At 38.2% G+C, this 22919-nt stretch overlaps 1 protein-coding gene across 1 annotated transcript in view; it reads right to left on the bottom strand.

The window, feature by feature from the left end:
* TOX3 (TOX high mobility group box family member 3) overlaps positions 1 to 22919 on the bottom strand; it is a 74414-nt gene that overhangs the window by 12028 nt on the left and 39467 nt on the right. Inside the window, exons 2-3 of the mRNA XM_041458724.1 lie at positions 13045 to 13110; positions 8870 to 9124 (exon numbers count right to left, since the gene is read on the bottom strand). Of these exons, the coding sequence (XP_041314658.1) occupies positions 8870 to 9124; positions 13045 to 13110 (321 nt within the window). The remainder of the gene's footprint in view (positions 1 to 8869; positions 9125 to 13044; positions 13111 to 22919) is intronic.

Here is a 22919-nt window from a genome sequence, read left to right as displayed (position 1 = left end):
AAACAGTTGCACTTGGTACTGCCACCACTGAAGAAGTGTCCTTCCTCTCCCCTGCACACACACCATCATCACTAATAGAGCTGTCAAACTGCAGTTATCAGGAGATCCTACAAGCAGCTGCTTCTTTTCTCTGGCAGTGAAAAAACTCCTATGTTCCACTTCATGTCTCTGTAGAAAAGTAAAGTCACCTAATTTGATTCCCAAAAAAAGTGTACAAGAAGCAGCACATGTCAATTCATTAAAAAAAAAAAATGTCTTCATCTGGATCTAAGAGATGGGTTGGTGACAAGAGGTTCACACACATTTTATTGCCTGAAATACATGAAGAACATGCCATTTTTTGGTCTGTGTGCCCATCCAGTCCCTCTACTCTCTTCTGTTCACACATAAACCATAGAAGAGACATGAAAAAAAAAAAAAAAAAAACCACAAAAAAACCCAAAAATCCCCAAACCCAATGAACTTGAGGGTCCACTGATTTGTTCCTTAAAACTGAGCAACTTATTTTGGGGGGCATTGGGGGCTCCTGTGGGGGTCATACAAGATAGGTATTCTCAAAACCAAGTCACTCATTTGTGGCACCACTTCTTGCACTTACACAGATGTGTTATATAACGTACTGCATAATCTACTGCATGTATATAGGAACCTGGCAATGCAAAGCATCAGGTTTGTTCCTGCCTACCCCAGGCCTGAAATTTTTCCCCTTTTTGGTTTGTGCATAGGCACCTGGGATGTTTCCTGCAGCAATTTTCACCATCCAGAACTTGGCCTGTGCTGGACCCAGTTATTCACAGCATGCTCAGCTGTGAGTCTCTACCAAAACACTGTGTTATGTGGTGAAGTACACAAAGCTCACAGCAAGGTTAAAATCACAACTACCAAACTAAGGGACAAGGACTGGTCTCTGAAATGTTTACAATTCTTTATTCAGGTTCTTACTGGAGATGCCCCACCACCCTATCCTGGAGTGTTTTCTCTTTGTTCTTACCCAGTTACTTTCCTGTGAGCCTGCAGATTCTTCACATGATTCCCAACCCAGGCCAGAGAGGTCACGCTTCTTGGTTGCCCCATTTGCTACCAAATCCTTCTGCTTTTGCAGACAAGGACAGGCTGGTCACAGACCTCCACCCACCCAAAGTGGCTGCTGCTGCTGTTTTAGCACCACCTAATTCACAACTTCTTTATAATTTAATCTTTACACCATTTTGTAGAGGCATTTTAAAACAGACTCCCCACTCTCTTCCTCCCAAGATTCTACCATACTTTATAGCATATTGAATCACACTCCTCTTGGACAAGGCACCCAACAGCATGATCACAATACATGTGTGACTCAGATCACAGATCTGGGCTCTGATCTGATGAGTCTCTTGGCATGAGGAGCTTCTCTCCAAATTAGCAGTACAAGCTTAGGTCTGCTGTATGCAAACAGTGACGACACATTGCAAACAAATCCTGGATAGTTGCAATTAAGTCCCAGAACATCAGATAAACGCTGTTAGCAGTTTTCTTACAACCTCCACAACTCAGGTGCTTCAGCTCCCAAATCAAAGGCAGACTTCAAAGGTCCTTATTATGCAGTAAGGAATGTGGGGAGAGAGTGTGAGGGAGCATGACAACTAACAAACATTATCAAAGGTAACAAGAATTGTGCAAGGAATTGCAGAGGGACAGACTCAGGGGTTACATAGCATTTTTATGTTTAAAAATTGCTACAAGTGTTGGTAGCTATGTTCAGGGATATGTCGTCTTTAGGTTTTGGGGGATTTTTCTTTTCTATGAGGTTTTTTTGTTTAATTGTTGGTTTCTGAAGTAAATCAGAAAAGTTGATCTCATTATGTTTTGTATTACCAGACCCAGGTATGTTTTTCTTCCAGCTACCTGACAACATGGAGTAATTAAACACTCTAAAGAGACTTCACATTTCTTCAACACTTGCAAACTTGAAGTGGAAGCTGAGTATTGGGTAACCTGTCCAGAGGGAAACATGAGTGGCAACAGCAGAGAAGAGCAGGACCTTCAAAGGAAGTTTTCAAATTACCCAAGAGCGAGGGTGGCTGGACCCAACTAAGCCTTTGGCCAGGTACAGCATATCCAGACCAGCTGCAGCATCTGCCTCATTCAGCTGGCTTATGGAAACAGCACCTGATTTTAGAATTTAAACTCAGAAGGCAGAATAGCTTACAGCCATGGCCTAGGCTTAATGCACAGTTGGTGTCCACATACGTACATATGAGTTCCTTCTGAGCTCAGTTCTTAGGAAAATCAGACAGCTTCCACTCCAATTCCTGACAGCTTTCTCAGTGAGCTATATCCTTTCCCCCAGATTCATTTGGCACCTCACAATATTTTCTGGAGCTGATGGATCTTGATTTAGGTACTATTATTATAAAATAGTCACAGTCTCTTTTCCTGGACTATTCTGCCAATGTGGCTGTGCAAGAGTCCCTCATGACCTCAATAGGCAATAACCTAACTATTTCCATTTTTATTTTTTTTTTTTTGTTTAGTTTAGTGCCTGCTATTCAGACAGGTGTCTTTGGCAACTGCTGCCACTTTATTTCCTATGGACACGTCCTTTCTAGCAGTTACTATGAGTGTTCTATTTTTAAGAACAGCAGAAGACATTTCCCTCTCTCATTACCAGGGGATCCATTCGTTGGTCAATGAGAAGATAGTATGTCTCAGAAAAAGGACTCTATATCATCCACACTGAGAATTACAAGGTCACTGAGGATATGAAAATCTTCACACTATTGTTTAGCAGGCCAGCACCATCTTCCCAGCAGGCCAAAGGCACAGCATGGCCCTGTGCCAGAGCGGCTGCTGCCTCCAGGGCTCCCAGCCCATCACCCACCTGCCCCCAGGGCCTGCAGCTGGGCACCCACGTGCTCTGGAAGGGAACTGCAAAATTCCCAACTACCTCATCAGGTGTAGAATAAAATAATTAATTCCACACCAAAAAAAAAAAAAAAGGAAGTACTCTGTGAAAACTCTGAAGTTCATCCACAAAGCACCTGGAGCTGTGTGCCAGCCCAGCTGGGAGCAGCCCCCAGAGCTGCCAACTGAGTCCTAAAGGTCTCAATTTCCAGAGCGTCCCTCTTGTTCTGTACATGGCAAATGTCACTGCTCAGAGCCGCCCAAGCATCCTTTAATTCAGGGTTGCTTGAGATTAATTTTTCCTGGTACCACAAATTCTGCAAACCAGTGGCAATAGCAGCTGCCATTTCTGCTGGGAAAGGCCAATACAAGCCAGACTAACACTGCTGATTTAAAGCCCAAGCTTAGCAACACAGCACAGAATTCCAAGAAAAAATATAAGAGAATCTCTTCTTCTAGTAAGAGCAATTGCTACTTCTATAAGCTAATACCCAGAAACTTGTGAAATTTGTTGTACATTTTGTATCACAGATGACAATAAACACATTCATAACAATAACAAGGGCTTGTATTAATAAACCATTCCAGGCGTTAAACACATTAATGACCCATGAAATAACTGTTTCATCTGCAACACATTAAACAATGTTGTTATAACATTTTATTAATTTAAAGCCTACTCCATTCTCTCCAGATAGGAGATTACTGACTGGGTATTAAAAGAGAGATGTAGAAATAAGTTTCTTTGTAAAGGAAAATGAAACCTAAAATGAGAGGCACCCATCAGGTGAGTAGTGAAATAACTATCTTTTGCCAATTTCAAAGCAATATTTTTAGCTTTTAGTCTTCCAATCTTATGTTATTCTATTCACTTAAAGTTCATTAGTAATTTGGGAATTTAACTACTAAAAAAGATTTTGAGCTGTAAGTAAAAGGCACCACTGTTCTGAAACATTAATAATATTTCTATTGTATGCAGCCTTTAATAAGCTCAAATTTCCACCTCATCTCTTTAAAGCCACATTCTTGAGATGTTTATTTTAAAAGTCTCTTCTTCAAATAAAAGCAATAGTCACAATTGTGTCTTTGATTTGAGCACAGTGCCACTCCTAAGGAGTAATATAATTACAGATGAGCATATTCCACTACAAATTAGCCTTATCTGTGAAGAATCCTGACTGCACTTGCAGCACTGCAACAATTATAAAATATAAACAGGCTCAAATCTTCATCAAATAGGAAACACATTTTCTCTACCAGCATAAGTAATGTAGTGAGCAATATATACACAACTATCAGTCTGTTTTTCCAACAATTGTACATTTTTGAATAAAAGAAAAAATCAGACTGAAAAAAGACAATTATTTTACTGTCTGTTTCTTAGATATCAGAAAGAGAATTTTGAAATTCATCAAAGCTAACCTTCTGTTATGTACAACAGGCTAAGCTGAAAAGAATGTTAACAAGTTCAATTTTCATTCAATCAGCACTACTGCTCTCTGAAATGTTTCATTGCAGGAAAGAAATAAAAATAATCTATATGGTAATTATGAGGATGAATCCCCCAGTAACTTTCAGCTACATGAAAGGTCAGTTCTATTCAAGATATTTTATCAGTCCCCTGCACATACTCCTGTCCTGTCATTTTAAATCTGAACAGCATTTTATTTTCCCATTTACAGCTACCTGCAGAATTAAGTACTTAAGCCAAATAAGAAAAAAAAAAAAAAAAAAAAAAAAAAAAAAAAAAAAAAAAAAAAGAAATGTTGAATGCTGGCAAAGGCTATAATAGCATGGAGATAAATCGTTCAGCTGCTCTCTCTCAAGCCTCTGGGGCTGCAGATTTTTCTTCTCCTGGTGCACTGTGGGTATTCAAAACTTGTTCAACATGATTTCATTTCATTTCAGGCACTGCCTGAGAAAACTAAATTACAGAATCAATCATACAGAAGGTCAGAGTGAGACTTCATTACAAGTATTGCATGCTTGCATGAATATCTTTCATTTATGACTGACCCAATATGTCACAATAGCTGTCTAGTAAAAATAATCCACTTTCTGAAATTGATGTACTACTGATGTCAATGCTACTCAGCAGGCTGGGCAGATTAGAGAGAGGTGTTAAAAAAAGGAACCCTCAGGAGCAAAACTTGTAGTTTTATAGAATTGCCACAGTTTGCAGATTAAAATAATTTTTTATGGGCAGCTCAACAGAAAACAGAACATTAATATAAAATATTGGGAGTTGATTTTTAATGAGGATATTGCTGTTGATTTCTGCTTATTTATATTCAAGTATTTATGGGGATAATATTTGCATCATGTAAATCCACGCATTCTTTGAAGTCAAATGTACATCAACACTCCATTTTTCAGTGACTCCTTTTTGAACATCAGAATTTTATTTGCATGTTATTAAAATATTAAAATTAATCAAACTGCCTCCATTTTATCTCCTGTTTTTGTTGCTGTTGACTATTTTTAAACATTAAAAAGTGCTGTAAAGATAAATGTGTCATGTTTGTTGCCAATAATAATGAAGTTAATAAGCATTGTGGCAAATTGTCACTCTTTCCATAGTACATATATCATAATAGCATAAACAATGGTTAACTCACCAATACAATCTTTAGTAATTGCTAGGCCACATTTATGCTGAGAATAAATATATAGATATCTTTCTTGCATAATGAATGCAATTTTCAACATAATAGCACATAAAGAATATGTTATACCTTTTTTCTTTCTCTTTTTTGTTTTCCACGTGTGTGAGTAATATGTGAGATACTTGCAGAAGCATTATGTGGTACCTAGCCAACTCCATACCCTAAGGGAGACATAGGAAAACCTTGACATAACCTATTTTTAACCATGCCTCTGGCAATTCTGCATTCAAGTTTATAGGTGAACATGTCAGGTAGTACATAGAAAAAAGCCAAAGACACACAGTATTAATCATAATTCTGTCCAAGCCCATTTTATTTTTCCAACATTTGTGATTTAAAATCTCATGACATTTCTCAAGGTGAAATTCTTCTAGCAGGCTTTGCAACAGGGTAGGACTACATTTACCTAAATTAAATATTGCTTACAATAAAGCTCTCTAATACTTCACGAGATAAGCAATAAACTCAATGCAGCTAATATTAAAATTATTTAAGTTTGTATTCAGCTCAAGAAGCTTTGGTGATTAGCAATACACTATTAATACAGCATTTAAATAAGACTATCCCAATATCGCTGGATAAGAACATTGTTCTGTAAGTGTATACGAACATCATAATTATTTTACAACCCCATCTTTAGTTCTTTCAGATATAGTAAATTCAATTGACCATGAAATGAAATTTCATAGTCAAAATGCCTCCTTTACATTTTTTTATTGCTGCAATAAAGTTTTTATAGCTCCAAGGCAAGGTAATTCATGAAATGTCTAATTTAAGGATGAATTCTAATATTATTAATAAATATTTACCAGTTTAATAAAGTGCACATTTTCTACATAAAATATGATATAATGTTTTAATTTTTTATTTTTGAAATACAGATTAACTGCTGGAAAATTTGACTGCTAAAGAGAGTTCAGGGGAAAGCTATGTAAGGACCCTCTGTTAATGTTTTTAAACTTCCCAAAGCTACCTAGCATTTATGAGCAGAAGAGAAAAAGTCTACTGAGTAGAATACAATGGCAGGGGCCACTCCATCTCACAGCATGAAACAAATCAAGCAGTTGTGGGGAATGTCTGACGTACAAACCTCCCTATGTGGCTCTTCCGTATCAAATCACACAATTCCTCATCAATTCTCTGCAGCAAAACTATAGCACACAAGTTCCCAATCCATAACTTTGAACTGGAAATCACCCTAAAAAATGCCACTAGACTATTGAGGTAGGAAGGCAGGAGCTTCTCTACATCTTTTCACTGACCTGTATGGGACAAATCTTACCAATGTAGTCAATGTAAACTGTGCCATTAATTTCTACATTGCACAGTCGAGGGAAAAGGCACAGATGTGAAGCCTCCCATTCAGCACCAGAAGAGGTGAGTGAAGGAATATATAACCTAGAGGCCTCTTCTGGTTGGTGCTGTTAAGGTGACAACATTTACTCATGGAAGAATCACATTCAGTGAAAGGCTGCAAAATTAAGGGCAAAACTGGGTCAGGTTACAAACCACTAGATAGCATTGAGGTGATACTGGGACACATAACACCAATCCAGCCCACAATATTTTCTGACCAAGTTTTATCGTATTCAGTGCACGCACACTCCATTACTTTTGTTTTCAGGCACAACATTCCTAACTCTCAGGTTTTATTAATCTGATCTTCCTTCAGAAGTTACCCAACATATACAGTGCAAAATGAGATCTAAATCAAATACCACATCCTTCAAGGCTTGTTTTAGACAGTGCCTGTTTTGGATCCCAGAATGACTGAATTCTGTGTCTCCTGAGCAGTGAGCAGCTTGTGCTTCACTCTGCATTAGTGCTCGCTACTCTTCATGACCTCCAAAGAAATATTGAAATTTGCAATGAAGTCAGCAGCCTGAAGCATTACAGAGAAATATTTACTGCCTATTGGTTTGTAAATCTTTAATTAATTTTCACTTGCCAGAATAATAAAAAAAGAAATCACAACATAACAACACAACCTTTATTACAGTCCAGCAGTAAATATGTATTTTCACTATGCCAAGTTCAGCAAAAGGTCCTATATAAAAGAGCTAATCAGAAAAAAATACAGTTGATGTAAAATATCTTTTCAAGCTAAACATTCACTCGCTCTTCAATATGCAACACAGAAACTAATTCTAATTGTAAGCACTGAGTTTAAAATGCTGAGTAGGATGAACTGGCTCACAGCTGTGTCTCATGGCTGGCAGTGTGGATGTTGCTGCACAAAGCTCTCAGAAACCCACACTGGGAGATCCCCCGAGCCCACAGGGAAACACTGCAACAACATGGGAACTGCCCCATGCACCTCCCTTGGAGACTGCAGCCCTACAGTGTGTGTAGATTCTGGAGGAAACTCCACACAGCCCTGCTTTTGATTGCCCTAATTAACAATGGAATTAGCCTCACAGTCCCCATCACTCAGCTCTTCCACACCCAGATCATGCCTCCCTGTTCTTGAGGGCTCAGACACAGCCCAGGAAAAGACCATCCTGCCCCAGCCTCTATGGCCAGCAAGAGCACTGGGCAAAACAAAGCCTTTTATTGCTCCTATATTTTTGAGTATTTTCAAGGTGATACATCCCTGTCATTTCTATTATGAGTTTAAAAAAATGAATTCATTTCCTTTTATAAAGATTTAGGCCATGGAATATGCAGGATAGAGGAAAATGCTTTTTTCCCGCTGCCATACTGTGTCTGACTCTCCTTCTGAACTACTCTCAATACTGCACTCTCAAAATATCCTGAAGGATGTCAGATGTGGGTCCTACACTTCAAATACAGACAAACAATTAATTGTAAATGTTGTAGTCACCCTAGCCAACACTATGGTCTTTCAATTCTTGATGCCAGTGCCAACTGTATAACACATTTTTGAACTTTGGGAGCACTTGGGATGCACATGATGCCAATGGATATGGGCTTCCAAGTCCATTCCCAAAATGAAAATTCTGTTTGTAAAGCCTGACTGCTTCTTCACAAGAGATCTGTTCACAAACAGTATAACACTGCACTGTACATTAACAAACATGTTTATCTTGCTGAATCCACCAGTATTTAACCTAAACCATTTGGCAACTGCCTTAGGGAGCTGAGTAATAGCCAATCATTGTTTGCTGTGTACCAACACGTGTGTCATCATTCATCCAGAACACACCTGTAACATGACACAGAACACTGGCAAAACCTTGGTCAGGTACCCAAGAAAACACACAGATCTTCTGAGGGGTCAATGAAAACAGAGAGATGGCCCAGATCTACTTGTGACACACACCATTAGGCAATGGGAACACAGAAAGAACCAGACCTACCATATGCAATCCATTGCTGTGGATGACGCCGTCTTGCTCCACGAGATTCCGGGATATTGTAATAGAGGGAAGATCCAAGCTCTGGGGGGGAAACTGAGGTGTAAATTCATTTCCTTGTGCAGGCAGCTGGTCACCAAGGCCCTGAAAGGGGAGCAGTATATCTGCCATGCCCAGTGAGGGGTCTGACTCGGGCGGGGGGGTAATGGGTGGGATTTCAAACTCCTCGTCCCCAAGGCTCGGCGTATGGAATGTCTGCTGGAAAAGGACAGGACAAGGCAAACAGTGTTAGGGCACACAGGGCTCAGCAGTCACCTCCACACCTGAAGTCCAAATCTCAGGTTTTTCTCAAAAGCAAACACTATAATAACCAACAAAATTTTTAAATTTCATATGCTGAATGGGTCTGTGGATCATTCTGATTAAAGATTTAAGTCTCATTTTCATATGGCTTAAATGGAGTATCAGTATTAACAGTTTTTTAATGTGTACTTAATTAGCAACATCTGTCTGTTGTTAGTCCGAATATCAGCTACATTGGATTTGGCTGAATAACAAACTGCCCCTTTATTGATGTGTTAGTAAAATAGCACAAACAGCTTACATTACTCTCACGCTTCATAAAACACTGACAATTTCGTAACACACACACAACAGGAATTCAGCACTGACCATTTCACATCTTTTGTTTGCTTTTATCCACTAACAAACACGAAATATGACCATTCTTTATTTCTTTTCCATCCCCAAAATACAGTGAAGCCTTTTAAGCACAGGTTGCAATTTGGAGGAGAGACGTATGAAAGCGTGAGGGTGATTACAGCAGCTTCCAGTGCTTTCTGAAGCAAGCCAGCTTTGTTTGAACAGTAGGTTTGTTATGAACTAAACACCTGTTAAGATGCCTTGAGCAAAACATTTACTGCCAGTTATCTTCAGGGTTTGTGCATGTTTGTACGTGTGCATGTGTCTGTCAAAGATAATCTTTATTCAGAGTCTGTATCTGGCTTCAATGTTGCTGACTTTTATTTGGGAAACAAATGAGCTGTGCTTATTCAAATTTTTTGAGAGTTAAATGAACTTTCATGTGTTATTTCAGGTCCACTGCTACTTAATAATAGAAATTCAGTGCTTGAAATTAGGCCATTTTAAATGTACCCAAATCAGGACTGCCTTGATCAAATTGGGCAGTTGGCAATCCTAAAATAGGCACTCTTGTCTTGTTCTGGACATGCAAGGCTGCTCTGGGATTTGTTTGTTTGCATTAGTTCAAGATTCAGGTTGGGGCGGAAGGGAGAATTGTTTTATGTATTAATTACATTGTTTGAAAGAGTGACTTAATGCCAGTTAATTTAAAAATGATAAGTTCAGTGAAAGATCTCATTAACTGCTGCAAATTGTCATCCTTCAAACTGTTAATGATGATATAAATTAATAACCGCTTGAGAGAAGATGGAAACAGAAACACAAGAAAAACCTTTGCCTGCATATAGAACCTGTCAGCTGTCATTATTGGTCTCACACCAGAAATGATGGGGTCCCATATTGCTGCAGTCTGCAGCACCATCAGAGTCTGCTGAGACTGTGCCCATCTCCTCCAACTGCAAGGCTGTAACTCAATTCTGGATGTGAAGGCTGGGCCTGGATTAGGGAGATGTTTGACTTCCCCACTGCTATATTACAAAAGGTGTGAATTTTTCTTCTCAAGGACCCCGTGGTTCACAAACACAAAGGATGGATTGGCCAGGAGAAGTGGTTGGCTAATGAACATAACCCTATGGCTGCATTTGCAGTTATTTTGGCACTAATGTGGTCTAGTAACAGATGCAACTGTAATTTGTGACTCATTTGCTACCCCATTACTGCTTAATGAAATCTAACATATCACATTAACAATACGGATAAACACTCATTCTTGATATGTGGCATTTGGCTGTTTTCATTACCACTGTAATTAACACTTGAAATATTATTTCAATAAATATTTAAGGTGCTTTAAAATGAGTCGTAGTAATCATGACATAGAGACAGAAAACATAAAGCAAATGTGTGGCTTCTAAGCCGGAATGTGCTCTAAGATTACACTCTTAAGGCATTATTTACAGAAATAAAATGGGATTCTAGCTCAGCAGTGCTAAGGCCCAAAATAATACCGAGAAAGCTACATTCATGTTAATGCAAAACCACTATAATTAAATACATTGTAATGCAGTAATTGCAAAGTAAGGTTCACGCTTTAATACGAACAGTAACACTTAATCATATTTTTATTCCTTGTTCAAGCAAAAGGGTTCGGTGAAATCAGTATTATTAAGGTATATTTGAACCTCTCTTTACTTGACATATTTATGAGATATTAGTTATTATAAGAACTGGATCTTTTTTCTCCATCTAACAGAATACTTCCAGGACAGCTGCAGAAATATATAACACAGCTAGATAATAATACATTCTTTTACTTAGAAAGGTAGCATTCATCTTAATACTTACAGCTTAATACTTATAGCTGCAAATGGGAGAGGAAATTGATGAATAACTTAACATTTTTAAATTTAACTGTGGTGTAGAATTTATCCATATATCTATATATCTTAAAAAAAAAAAAAAAAACAAGCAAAAAAAACCCCAAAAAACCAAACATATAACAGAAATAAGAATGAGAATAAAATAGATGTAATTTAAGAAGAAAGCAAGCCCCTTAGTGAAGTAGCCTTAAATCCAAATCACTGGGCTATTCAGTCTGTAAAAAGAGCCTGAATAGTATGCAATTTGGGACTGCAGAAAGGTGGTGTTATGACCGAAAGATGGTATAACATTTGTGAGATTTATCTTACCAATCACATTTTTTAAAGTTATTAACTTTTCAAATATTTATATCTTACACATATATTAAAAAAACCACTAAAAACCTGTGTGCATGGTTAAATGCCATCTGTACTGAAATGTTCAAAACATTTGTTCCTTTTGATAAAAATGCAAATCTGGAGAACTGTTGTATCAACATATAACAGCCAATGTCTGACACGGTGAATTATCACAGCTGGAATTAAATTGTCTCTGAACAGCTGCTGGCAGCAGAGCTTTCATCAATGTTTGATTCAAATGTAGGAAAGAAATTCTACAGAAAGAAACATCATGTTGTCATTACAGATGGGGTTTGTGTTCATTATCACAAATAACACTGGAGCTACTGCCAAATAATATTCCCTTATCTAAGCAGTCTTGCTGGGTAAAAGGAAATGGTGACCATTGTATAAATGATTCATAAAATCCTACCCTTAATTCTAACCTACATATTTTTTGTTACACCTTTCTGCTTATTTTTTCTGAGGTCCCTGTTTTAGAAGTGCACAGGAATACCTGTGACTGAGCCCCACTTACAACACAAAAATCAGGGCTGCCTGGTTTTCTACCCTTTCCTCATGTTGGGAAGATCATTTATGACATGCACCCTCTAACAGTTCTAGTTCTCCATATTGCTGTGCACATGCTAGACAGTGCATGGAGTTAGAGCTTGGGTTTCAAGGATGAGCAAAGGCAGTTTCTGGCTGGCCTTGGGGTCAGGATTAGTGTGTTTGATTTTAACTGGTGATAAGGTGGCCCCACCTAGCAGATACATGGAGCCTGGAGTTCCCACACTTTCTCCTGTTTCCATTCCCAAAGGCAGTGATCAAATACATCATCTCCACAACCCAACCAGCTCCACCAGCCCAGCCTCTGGGTTTGTTGTGGATCCTGGATTCAAAAGATTTCTTGATGTAGCACATACACTTCAGGCAACAGAGCTGGCTTTGGTTTTCTATCTCATATGAATATTGAGAACCCAAATTAAACCATTTGTATCGATAACAAAAACTAGAACATTAGCTAGTAATGACTATTACTAAGCTTGCTTTCAAAGTGTACACCTACTGTGCCTTTTATTTGTTTCCTTCTGTTCATAATTTTTTTCCATACATAAAGCAGATTTGTTTCTATTGACATGCTATGTAAGTAACAGCCTTATGGACAGCTAAATTGACTAGTAATGGAGAGCTGTCAGGTTATTTTCTTTCTCATTAAAGTCTTTATTTTGTGCTCCATAAAACACACAGAAATTCACTCTTCATCCATTCAAAGTCTGTTAAATTATCACCGCAAACAGCAGAATATGACCATAGATAAAAAATAAAAACATCTACCTCATTTGCAGCAAGAAATGCATTATTTGCCTCTGCCATGTTCATGTAGTTGTTATTGTTTCCAAACTGAAAGAAAAATAAATATTTGGATTTAATGTATGCCATGATAAACTTTTCTTTACCTCATCACTGGCATAGAAAAGGTTGGGGGAAGAAAACAAAAACAACAAAACCGAAACAACAAACAGATAAAAAGTATTTGCAGATGTTCTTTGAAGTCAGAATTCAATTGGATTCAACAACATCATTATTATTATTGTTATACATACTCTGCATCCCCCAGTCTTTACAAGGAAGATATTCATGTGTATCTCTCCAACTTTTTTTGCCCATGCAGCAAAGAATCCATTAGGAAGAGACACCCCAGGAAAGACATTTCTACTCTACTACATGTTTTTTGATGCACATGACAAAATTTCTGCCAGTGATCCTGACCCAGAGGATTTCTGCAGCCAGAAGTAGCTGCTGTGCTCCTACTCCAAGCAGACCAGGCTCTAAAGAGCTGAAGGCCAGTAAGGGGAAGAATGAGAATCTGCAATGCTGTTTCTGAATTCCCATTCTTTCCACAAAATCGAAAAGCCAAACAATCCCCCTTTGTTTCTCTTTCACTCCAGTGGAACTCCCACTCTTCCAGTGAACACTAACACCAGAACATTTTGCAAATCAGAGAAACTGTCTGACACCGAGACCCGGGATGTGCCCAGTGCCCCTTGCTCCCACTGAGGAGCAACTCTCATTCCACATGCCAGTGATCACAAGGGATTTCCTTCAATGCCAGTCATTTCCTCCAAGTTCTCCAGTATGAACATTTGTAGAAGTACTTTTACTTCTACATACTGAACACAGACAGGAAAGAGAATTATGAGCATAATACAGTGCCTTATGTCCTTGAACAGCACTTCCAAAGGCATGTAGGCTGGTAACCAGTCTTGCACATGTTCCCAGAGGAGGGAAGCATCCAGAGTCTTTGCTTCAAGGAACAGACACCAGGCACGTCAGGCACCTACAGTAAAATAGGCATTTCACATGTGCACCTTGCTCCTTCCAGGCACAGGGCACAGTGCAAGGCAGAGTGCTAAGGGAGGGAAAAGCCCCCATGCTGTCCCTGCCACATCACTGCTGCTAAAACCACACTGAGAATTCCTCCCCTAACTCCCATTTTCTAGTTTAATAAAACAAATATTTTTAGGAAGGCTTTGTTTTATCTTATCTTACCAGATTGTGGTGGACCCCCCTCCTCAGCCCCATAACAGCAAACACTCCCAACAGCAGCACGAGCTCTGCAGCCAGTGCATGGGGATGGGTGACCATGCACTTGCACAGCTTCTTCTTTCCAAGCAAGAAATTGTGGTGTGCTTTCAGAGCAGCTGAACCTGTCCTGAGAGGAAAACCACTTTGCTTCAGCTCAATTTGCTACAGCTGCACTTGGTGCCTGACTGCTTTTAGCAGTGAAATGTTTCAGACTCTCCAGTTTCTCACTGGAGGGACCAGTGATCCTTTCAAGAAAGGCTCTTTCCCTGAAAACGCAAATATTCACTTCTGGCAATGAGACAAAGTTAAAAGGAGATTTAAATAAATAAAAAAAAAAATTTTAAAAAAGGAAAAAAATTGGAGCCTTGTGTACCTGATGAATTGTCAGATTGACTAAACAGGACATCAACCAAATTAGGAGACACTCAGGGGATGGAAGGAATACAAGATGAGATCCCTCATTCTCAAGTAACAAGTGTACTTATCATTCTGAATCTTTCAACCTATAACACATGTTAAGCAACAGAGGCCTTAGCACAATATGTAGGCTGCCTCATAGCTATTAAAACTCTGTTATCCCCAGCTATGCAGATACTCAAGTAATGTCATCCATTTTTTAAAAGCCCAGATGTCACCCATGTTTGGAGATTAAAAAATTCAAGTAAAATTGCACATTCAAATGACTGTTTTGGCACATAGGGATGTGTGTGTGGATTTGTTGCACAAAGACACTACTTCAGCTCAACAGTGCGATCGACAGGAGAGAATTTTTCATGTCACTTAGTGGCAAACTAAGAATGATTTACATGAAAAACTCAAATGGCTCGAATTGAGCTGTTCTTTCTAAAGAAAAAAAAAAAAGAAAAGAAAAGAAAAAAGAAATCAAGTTTTCAAAGGATACCTAAGGCAAAGGTACATTAGGCAAGCATTACTCTACCACTGGATAAATAAGCGGGGACAAACCCTACCCTATTTTAATGACCTTAGCATCCTGAGGGCTCCAGTGCCTCAAAACAGAAAAGTGGCTGATTTTTTCCTTGAAGAGTAAAATTCTACATTGTTTTGATGGACATATATTGCTCACAGCACAGCTACTGCTTTCTGATTGCCAGTGTGGTGTTCTTCTTTTTTGTTTTATTAAAGTAAGACAAAGGGGAGAGTGACAATTTAATTTTCCATTTTATTAAGACTGTGGAAGCAAATGATATAACAAAAAATGTCAAAGCTAAAAGATACAGGTACATATCCTTCAAGTCATTCTGTTCTTAGGCTATAATATTTAAGACCCCATTGTGCATGACTGAGGCAATGATGTCAGAAACTGGAATATTTCAGCTTTTGTTAATATGGATCACAACTAATATTCTTCACATTTATTTTTTGTCTCTAAAGTAAAAATCCATTGAAGGCTCATAACAATTATCAGTGAGTATTTCTAAGATTAAAATTCCATATTATCTAATGGTACCTATAACAACAAAAGAAAATAAAATGGTTATTATCTTAAGGACCTAAACAATTCAACAAACAAATTAAGCTTAGAGTGAAATAAGAACTGGGTTAGAAATCCTCTTCTGAACAGTTAGTCTGCGAATGTAATTACTGAAGAAACTACAGCTAATCAGCTGTGAATTGTATCCATTAATTAGTATTTGCCCTGGAGAAATAAGAAAAATCAGTAACAATGTTAACACTGCAATGCACTGATGAGTACTGAAACACAGGGCCCTCAGCATTTAGTCAAGCAGGTGGCTCCAATGGTCCAAGTAATTTAAAAAGCTCTCACCTGAAGTGCAAAGCTGGAATTACAAAGCACTTCTTGCATATCTTTGTATCTATATAAGGCTATAATTAATGGCTTTTAATTTAGAAACACTTTGTGATCAGCTGGGAACAGTTATAAATCATTCTAAATAGAACAACGGGTTCTTGCCTATTTTAGTAAAATAATTTTTTGTGAAAAGACTCTTGTTTTTCTCTATTTATTTTTTTAAGGATCCCTTGCTCTGACCCCTCATAAACAGCTCAGAGCATTGGTATGGCTGCCAGCAGGGATCCAAATTAAAGGGGAGACCCAGCAATTTGGCAAGCCCATGCAGACTCCAGAGGCTCCCACCTGTCAGGTTTCCGTGGGACACAAGAAGAGTAACGTGCAGCACCTAGCCCAGCTGTCTCTGTTTTGGGATGGTGTTGGGATGCTTTGTAAAGAACTTTGCCAGAGCAATTAGCAAGGATTTGGTTAAACTTTTTCACCTAAAGAACTCAGAGCTCCCTTGCTCTGTAACTAGGAAAGAGTAAAATGTCTCCAGCTTCCTTTGGCAATACACACCATTGCATTACAATTTTTTTCATTTGATTTCAGTTCAAACTCTCTCTTCAGTTTTGATGAACACATTAAGTGGGAGTATCCAGCTGACTGCCACCACCAACCCATGGAAACCACAGGCATCTGCCCATTTCAGGAAATGAACTGCACACAAACAAAGCCTCTTCTGAACTTGCTGTGAATCACAGCTTCCATGCTTCATGCAAATCACTGCATTAAAACTACAACAGTTCAGTCCCCTGCTCTTGTATTTTGGAAGGGCACCTGAATCTTGGCACTGCTGAAATCCCTCTGGACAGACAGGAAGACTGGAATGAGACTGGATGCTTGGTTTACTAACACTTTGTATAAAGCATGTCCAGAAAATTCACTCATTCTAAAATAGCTGGTTGAAGCTCTTCTCTTCTCTTTGACTGCCAGACCTGAAGCCAAACACCTGGCCTTATTCAGCTTCTCTAGCAAGGCTGTATGTTTGTAATGCAAGGGGAAAATTCACACCCTCTCCTTCTTCACCACATGCTCTAATGAAGACCAAATCAACTCCTGCCCAGCACTGGGGATATAAAAACTGCATCACTGCATCACTGCATCACTGCTTTTTTTCTACCAAGTGTGTGTTCTTAGACCAAACCTCTGGGGCCAAATGTTAGGCTATTTTTTTGTAAATCAAGGCATAAGGCACTTGGAACTGGCACAGCACAATGCTATTTGGGTTTTCAAACTACCCTTTGTACTCGCCAGAGCTTAAAAATTGGTCGGTTATGAAACTGAGACTAATGAGCAGTTGTTTTAAGGCAGGATTCTGATGAATGCCACAGAAAACCCTTGTCACCTTGTGATAAAAATCAGTGATTAAATGTCCACTGAGTCTGAATTCCAACTAAAAAAGTCTTCAGAAAATCTCAAATGTTGAATTATGGCCACTCTCTGGGCTTTTCAGCAACTGTGATTGACTCATCATAGCAAGAGATAAAACAGAAAAAAGAGAACTTCACAACACAAAACTGTAATAATTTTAAAAATCTTCAAGATTAAAGCAAATAACATTTGAAGATATTACTATTATGGACACAAAGAATAACATTTTGAACTTATACAAGTTAATCAGAATGTTGCTACTGATTTTCATGGAGAAATCATTTTACTTACAATATTCAGTCATTAGTATTTTTTACAACCTGTCTTTAAATCGACTGACTTCTGGTGCAATTCTAATCCAACTATTCATTTGCTCAAGAAGTCAAATACAGAAATACATAAGCTACATAAAACCACACATAAAGGAGCACAAACTTTTATCTGAGCATCTCAACAGAACAAAATTGAATGTTTAAATAATAATATTTTTACACTCAGAAAGAAAATTTAATTCAGCAGGCAATTTTGTTAAATATGCCCAATAATTATTTTTACAATACTGCTGTTTAATAGTGCAACCTCAAGGAAGAACCACCATTGGAAAGATTATTTTTCCAGCACAGCATAACAACAAAACCATGAAATGTGAATAAATGTCTCAGATGTGCGAATAAATGTCTCAGATGAAAAACTTAAAATGTATCCAGAACAGGAATGAAACACATTTCATCATCTACTCATAGCTAATCCATCAACTTAAATTTTGCTTAAAAGGAATGACTGCAATTCTATACTCAAAGAAAGACTACATCTCATGTATCTGAGAATAAATAAAAAAATGTACAGTTATGACAGAATCCACTCCCTACTGCCTTTTTTTTTATTTTTTTTTTTTTTAATTAAAGAAAACCATATCCCAACCCTTACTGGAATACAGAATTCGAACTTAATTATCATGACATCAGCAGTCCTTTCATAATTATTAGTTAATGTCAGTCAAAATACACATTTAAAGTTTGTCAGGATAGTATTTCTAGTCAAAATTCTCACTGCCTGTAGAACAAGCTCTAAACCAGTTCTGTCACAGCACTGCATGTCCTCTTATGCATGTATTTTAGGCAGTTACACATCCAAATTCTATTATTTCTGATGTGAATTTACTGCTTATGGAAAATGGCACCCTCAAGTGATCACACTTACAGCATTTCTGCAGTAAAATTAGAACCCATATTTTTAAAATATAGCCATTAATAAACTCATTCTTTTATGGTGTGAGCATACTTGTGGTTTTCAAATATCAACTAGCACAAATATATATTATGGCAAGAATCTCAGTTTTATCTTCATATTTGGCAAATTAATTCCTCTGAGGTTACACTACCCTTATGAGCAAAATGAAAGATAACAATCCCAAAAGATGTAATTACAGACCAAAACTAAATTACTTTGCAGGTCTAAGTACTGTATCTTAATAATTTCACCAGAGAACATCTTCACTGCATTTGGGCAGATTTGATTTTGCTGCCTGACCAATAATTACAGCTCTGGCAAATACAATGTCTGATAAGGACATCAATTAAGAATGAGCATTGTGTTATTTAAAAAAAAAAAATTCATCATGTTCACAGCCTGTCTGATTGAATGAAATGCCAAATTAAATTAATGGAGATTGCTAAGTCTAGCTGGCTGGTGGGGAACCATGCAGAAAGTGGGACAGCATAGACAATAAACTGTCTGTAATTAAAAGATGAGAAGCTGGACTAATGCTACTTCAGCCTGATTATTCCAAACAAAACAATATACACTAAAATTATTCTGGCAGAAGTAGAAGGAGTGGGAGGAGGGCTGGGACAGGGGACTTTTTATTTTTTTTTAAATAGTATTAACTATCACCATCTATGAACAGCAATGTCCTCACCAGATGTATTAAATTAAATACTGAGGGTGTTCTCATTAGAAAGCACAATTTATTTTCTCATTAAAAAACATACAAGAATTCTCCAGTTCTTTCTGTTCTAGATGGATATCCAGTTAATCTCTGTAGAAGCTTTACTCCTAAGTTGTTATGTGTTCATAGGAGGAGCAGGGAGTTCCTTTCTGGAAGAGAAAGTCATTCATGGAAGTTTCAATATTTCAGAAGCAGTAGACTATATCCATATTATTTTATAAAATACAAGTATTCTATTTTGATTTTGCTGCTAGAAAAGATGAGGCAGAATGTTGACAGGTGCCACACCAGCAACGCTGTTAGGTATTCATATCATTTTAAGTGAATGAAGCATTGTTTTAAACTTTTCAAATGAAGAAGAAATTTTATCTCAGCATGAATGCAAAATGGTAGCCTTGATTTTGACACTACATCAGTACCCACAGAAATTTTGGGACTCACTCCTCTGGCAGGATGCCAGCGATTCACCAAAGACAACAGGCAGCTCTAGGAGGTTATGGGTAGAGCCACTGAGCATAAAGGAGATGGAGAGTTGGACCAGATGCAGGCAGAAGACATTTGGGTCAGCCTCTGAGCACATCAGTAAGCACAAAAGGTATCCCAGTTCATGTAACAGCAAACTGCTTTGTGTGTGTACACACAAGGGTAGGGACAGTCCTTCTGTCAACAGGAGATATCATTTTGGAACACTTTCATGAAATAGTGGACCACTAGGTAACATGTACTATAGATGCCAAGTTTATACTTGGGACTTTCTGTTCATAATTTCAGAACAAATTTAAGATTAGTTATTTTTATAGAATGCTACAGTAGCAATTTGCTTGCTGAGACAGATTACAGTGTTTTCTTCTTTTCAGTAGTTCATGACTTCTGGAAGAGGGTTAATTTCCTGCAAGGATCTGCCTAGAAATCTGCTAGGACATGTCTTCATAGACTTGTGAAAAGCAACCCAGGAAGTGTCAGCCTTGGTGACCCTGGCCACCAGAACCTGCTACACAGCAGTTATTTCTTTCCATTTCTTCCCCATCAGGATTCTCTATCACACCGTATCAAGATCCTGCAATGACCTGGAGGGAATGCAGGCCCTGTAGAGAACCAAAGGAGCTCTTGTAGGGGATTTCATGCCAGAGAGCTGCATTTCCTTACAGCCACATCACTGATGATCAACAAGCCAACAGAGAGGAGCACAAAAGTTTAAAGTACCCATCTTTGCTGTCACATTCTCAGTCCTGAATTTTAGACAAATGAATGATCTCGTTAGTGTTTCATTAATTATTGAATCTCTTCATAAATATGTGTAGAATCATACATGTGACGGTCTTTTGATATTTAAAATCTTTAAGCTTTTAATTCAGGGTCCATTTAGATTCCAATTTTTGAGTCTTAAACATCTGCCACACTAATTATTATATATATCCTTATATAAGTGAGGCTATGCCTGTATATATGTACACATATATGTTCTCTAGCTCTTCCTAGAGCCAAAAAAAATCTCAGTGAGATGAAATACTTGAGTAAGATACGAAAGAAAAATGACATTTATAGTTTTTTAATATTGTCTCAATATCCATCAGACACACTGCTTGCAGATAGTACAGATTTAAAATTTTTGGAAAGCAATTAGAATGGAAACATTTGAAGTTACTTTAAAAGCTTTCAGCCAGCAAATAAAAAACTTTAACAATAACAATAAAAAGCACTGACTTAATCTCTGTGATTCCAGCCAAATGCTTTAATATGAACTCCTTCAGTGAATTCCAGAGCCAAAAACTGTAACTGAATAATATTTTGCAAAGTGTGAAACTGAACGAGTCTTAGGAACAGTAGTGAAAGGAATATTTAATGGTGTCATGTTAGACATTTTCAGATATCTTAAGAAGGACACATTCTATAAATGTTTTTATATGCAAGAAGTAACTTTGTATGAATATGCACAATATTATTCTGCTGACTGACAGTCAAGGCAATTCAACATACACCAGACTGTTAATGCTACTTATTCCATATTTAAATGCATGCATATTAAAAGGTGGCTCAAAGAGCAGTCCTGGTCCTAATATTTATACAAGATTAAGGTGTTATAAAATTAGTCGGAATCTGGATAGTGTTCTCCAAGACAGACACACCAACAATTTTGCTGTTACATGGTCAAAGAGTTTTAACTTACTATTTTGACTCTTTGTAGACAAGAATGTCTGTCCACAGTCTGTGCAGCTGTGCATTCAAAGGTAATAAAATGGACACTCAAACAGAGATTCTGGGAATACCTCTGTCTTCCTACATATGCTAAGACTACTTCTCCTCTGTACAAGGATAATACAAATATCAAACTGAGACCAACCCACTGGGTTTCACATTAAAAAGACCTTACAAGATCTACAGATGTTACTTCCCATAGGTCTGAAGTACATTCCCTATTATCACACCCTGTTGTTGCCTGAAGCTTGAAACACAGAAAGATACCAGATGTTAAGATATTCAGTTATAAAGCCAAGGAGAGGCCACTCTAGCTTAAGTCTTTGTTTAAAAATATATGAATATTTAAAGAATTTAAAGAACATGTTTTCTTGCCTTGCTTTCTAACCTAGATGTGTTTGCAGTGATGAACTACCAAATTATTTTCCCAGCCACTCTCATGAGCACATACTTGTTGCTACAATAAACCAGATTAGGCATAAATGTCATGGAAGGGAAATATTGCTAAAATCAAAAAAAGAACTTATATTGCTCCTGTTTGTATGTATTTTTCTACAACTTTGGGGCAATCTTGATTCCACATGAGCAAAGGACTTCTCACACATGCAGTTTTCACGTCACCCATTTGATGTATGTATTTCACATTATTTTAAACAGCTGAAATTCTACATAAGATTTCATTTCTGACGACATCTGAGGACATATGGCAGTTACAATATGCTCTTTTTACACAGCTGCTCTAAAGAATTACGCAAAGCTAAAGCACAACTGAGCTTTTCCACAGTCCTGTGAGAAGATGGAAATGGCTCTTTTCTCCATGACATATACCAAACAGAAGATGGACAGCTTCTCAGAACAGCCTCCAACACATCCACAAAATAATCTGAAAAAAGGACCCAAACCAAGTGTGTGGCCCTGATGCTGGGGCTGCCCCTCCTATCTGGTCCGACAGAGGTTGTGACAGGAGCCCTGGTGGCATGGAGCCCTGGTTGCATGGAGCCCTGGTGACACGGAGCCCTGGTGACAAGGAGCCCTGGTGGCATGGAGCCCTGGTGACAAGGAGCCCTGGTGACATGGAGCACTGGTGGCATAGAGCCCTGGTGACAAGGAGCCCTGGTGACATGGAGCACTGGTGGCATGGAGCCCTGGTGGCATGGAGCCCTGGTGACATGGAGCACTGGTGGCATGGAGCACTGGTGGCATGGCTGCAGCCAGTGCCTCACACCCAGCTCAGGGACAGGAGTCCCCCAGCCACCCCAGGACCCAGCCAACCCAAGAACCTGAGAGACAGTGAGG

The sequence above is a fragment of the Pyrgilauda ruficollis genome, unplaced genomic scaffold, assembly GCF_017590135.1.
Source record: "Pyrgilauda ruficollis isolate IOZ18807 unplaced genomic scaffold, ASM1759013v1 scaffold13, whole genome shotgun sequence".
Classification (NCBI taxonomy): domain Eukaryota; kingdom Metazoa; phylum Chordata; class Aves; order Passeriformes; family Passeridae; genus Pyrgilauda; species Pyrgilauda ruficollis.
The sequence above is the reverse complement of the archived record's forward strand: the minus strand, read 5'-3'. Positions and strand labels throughout refer to the sequence as shown.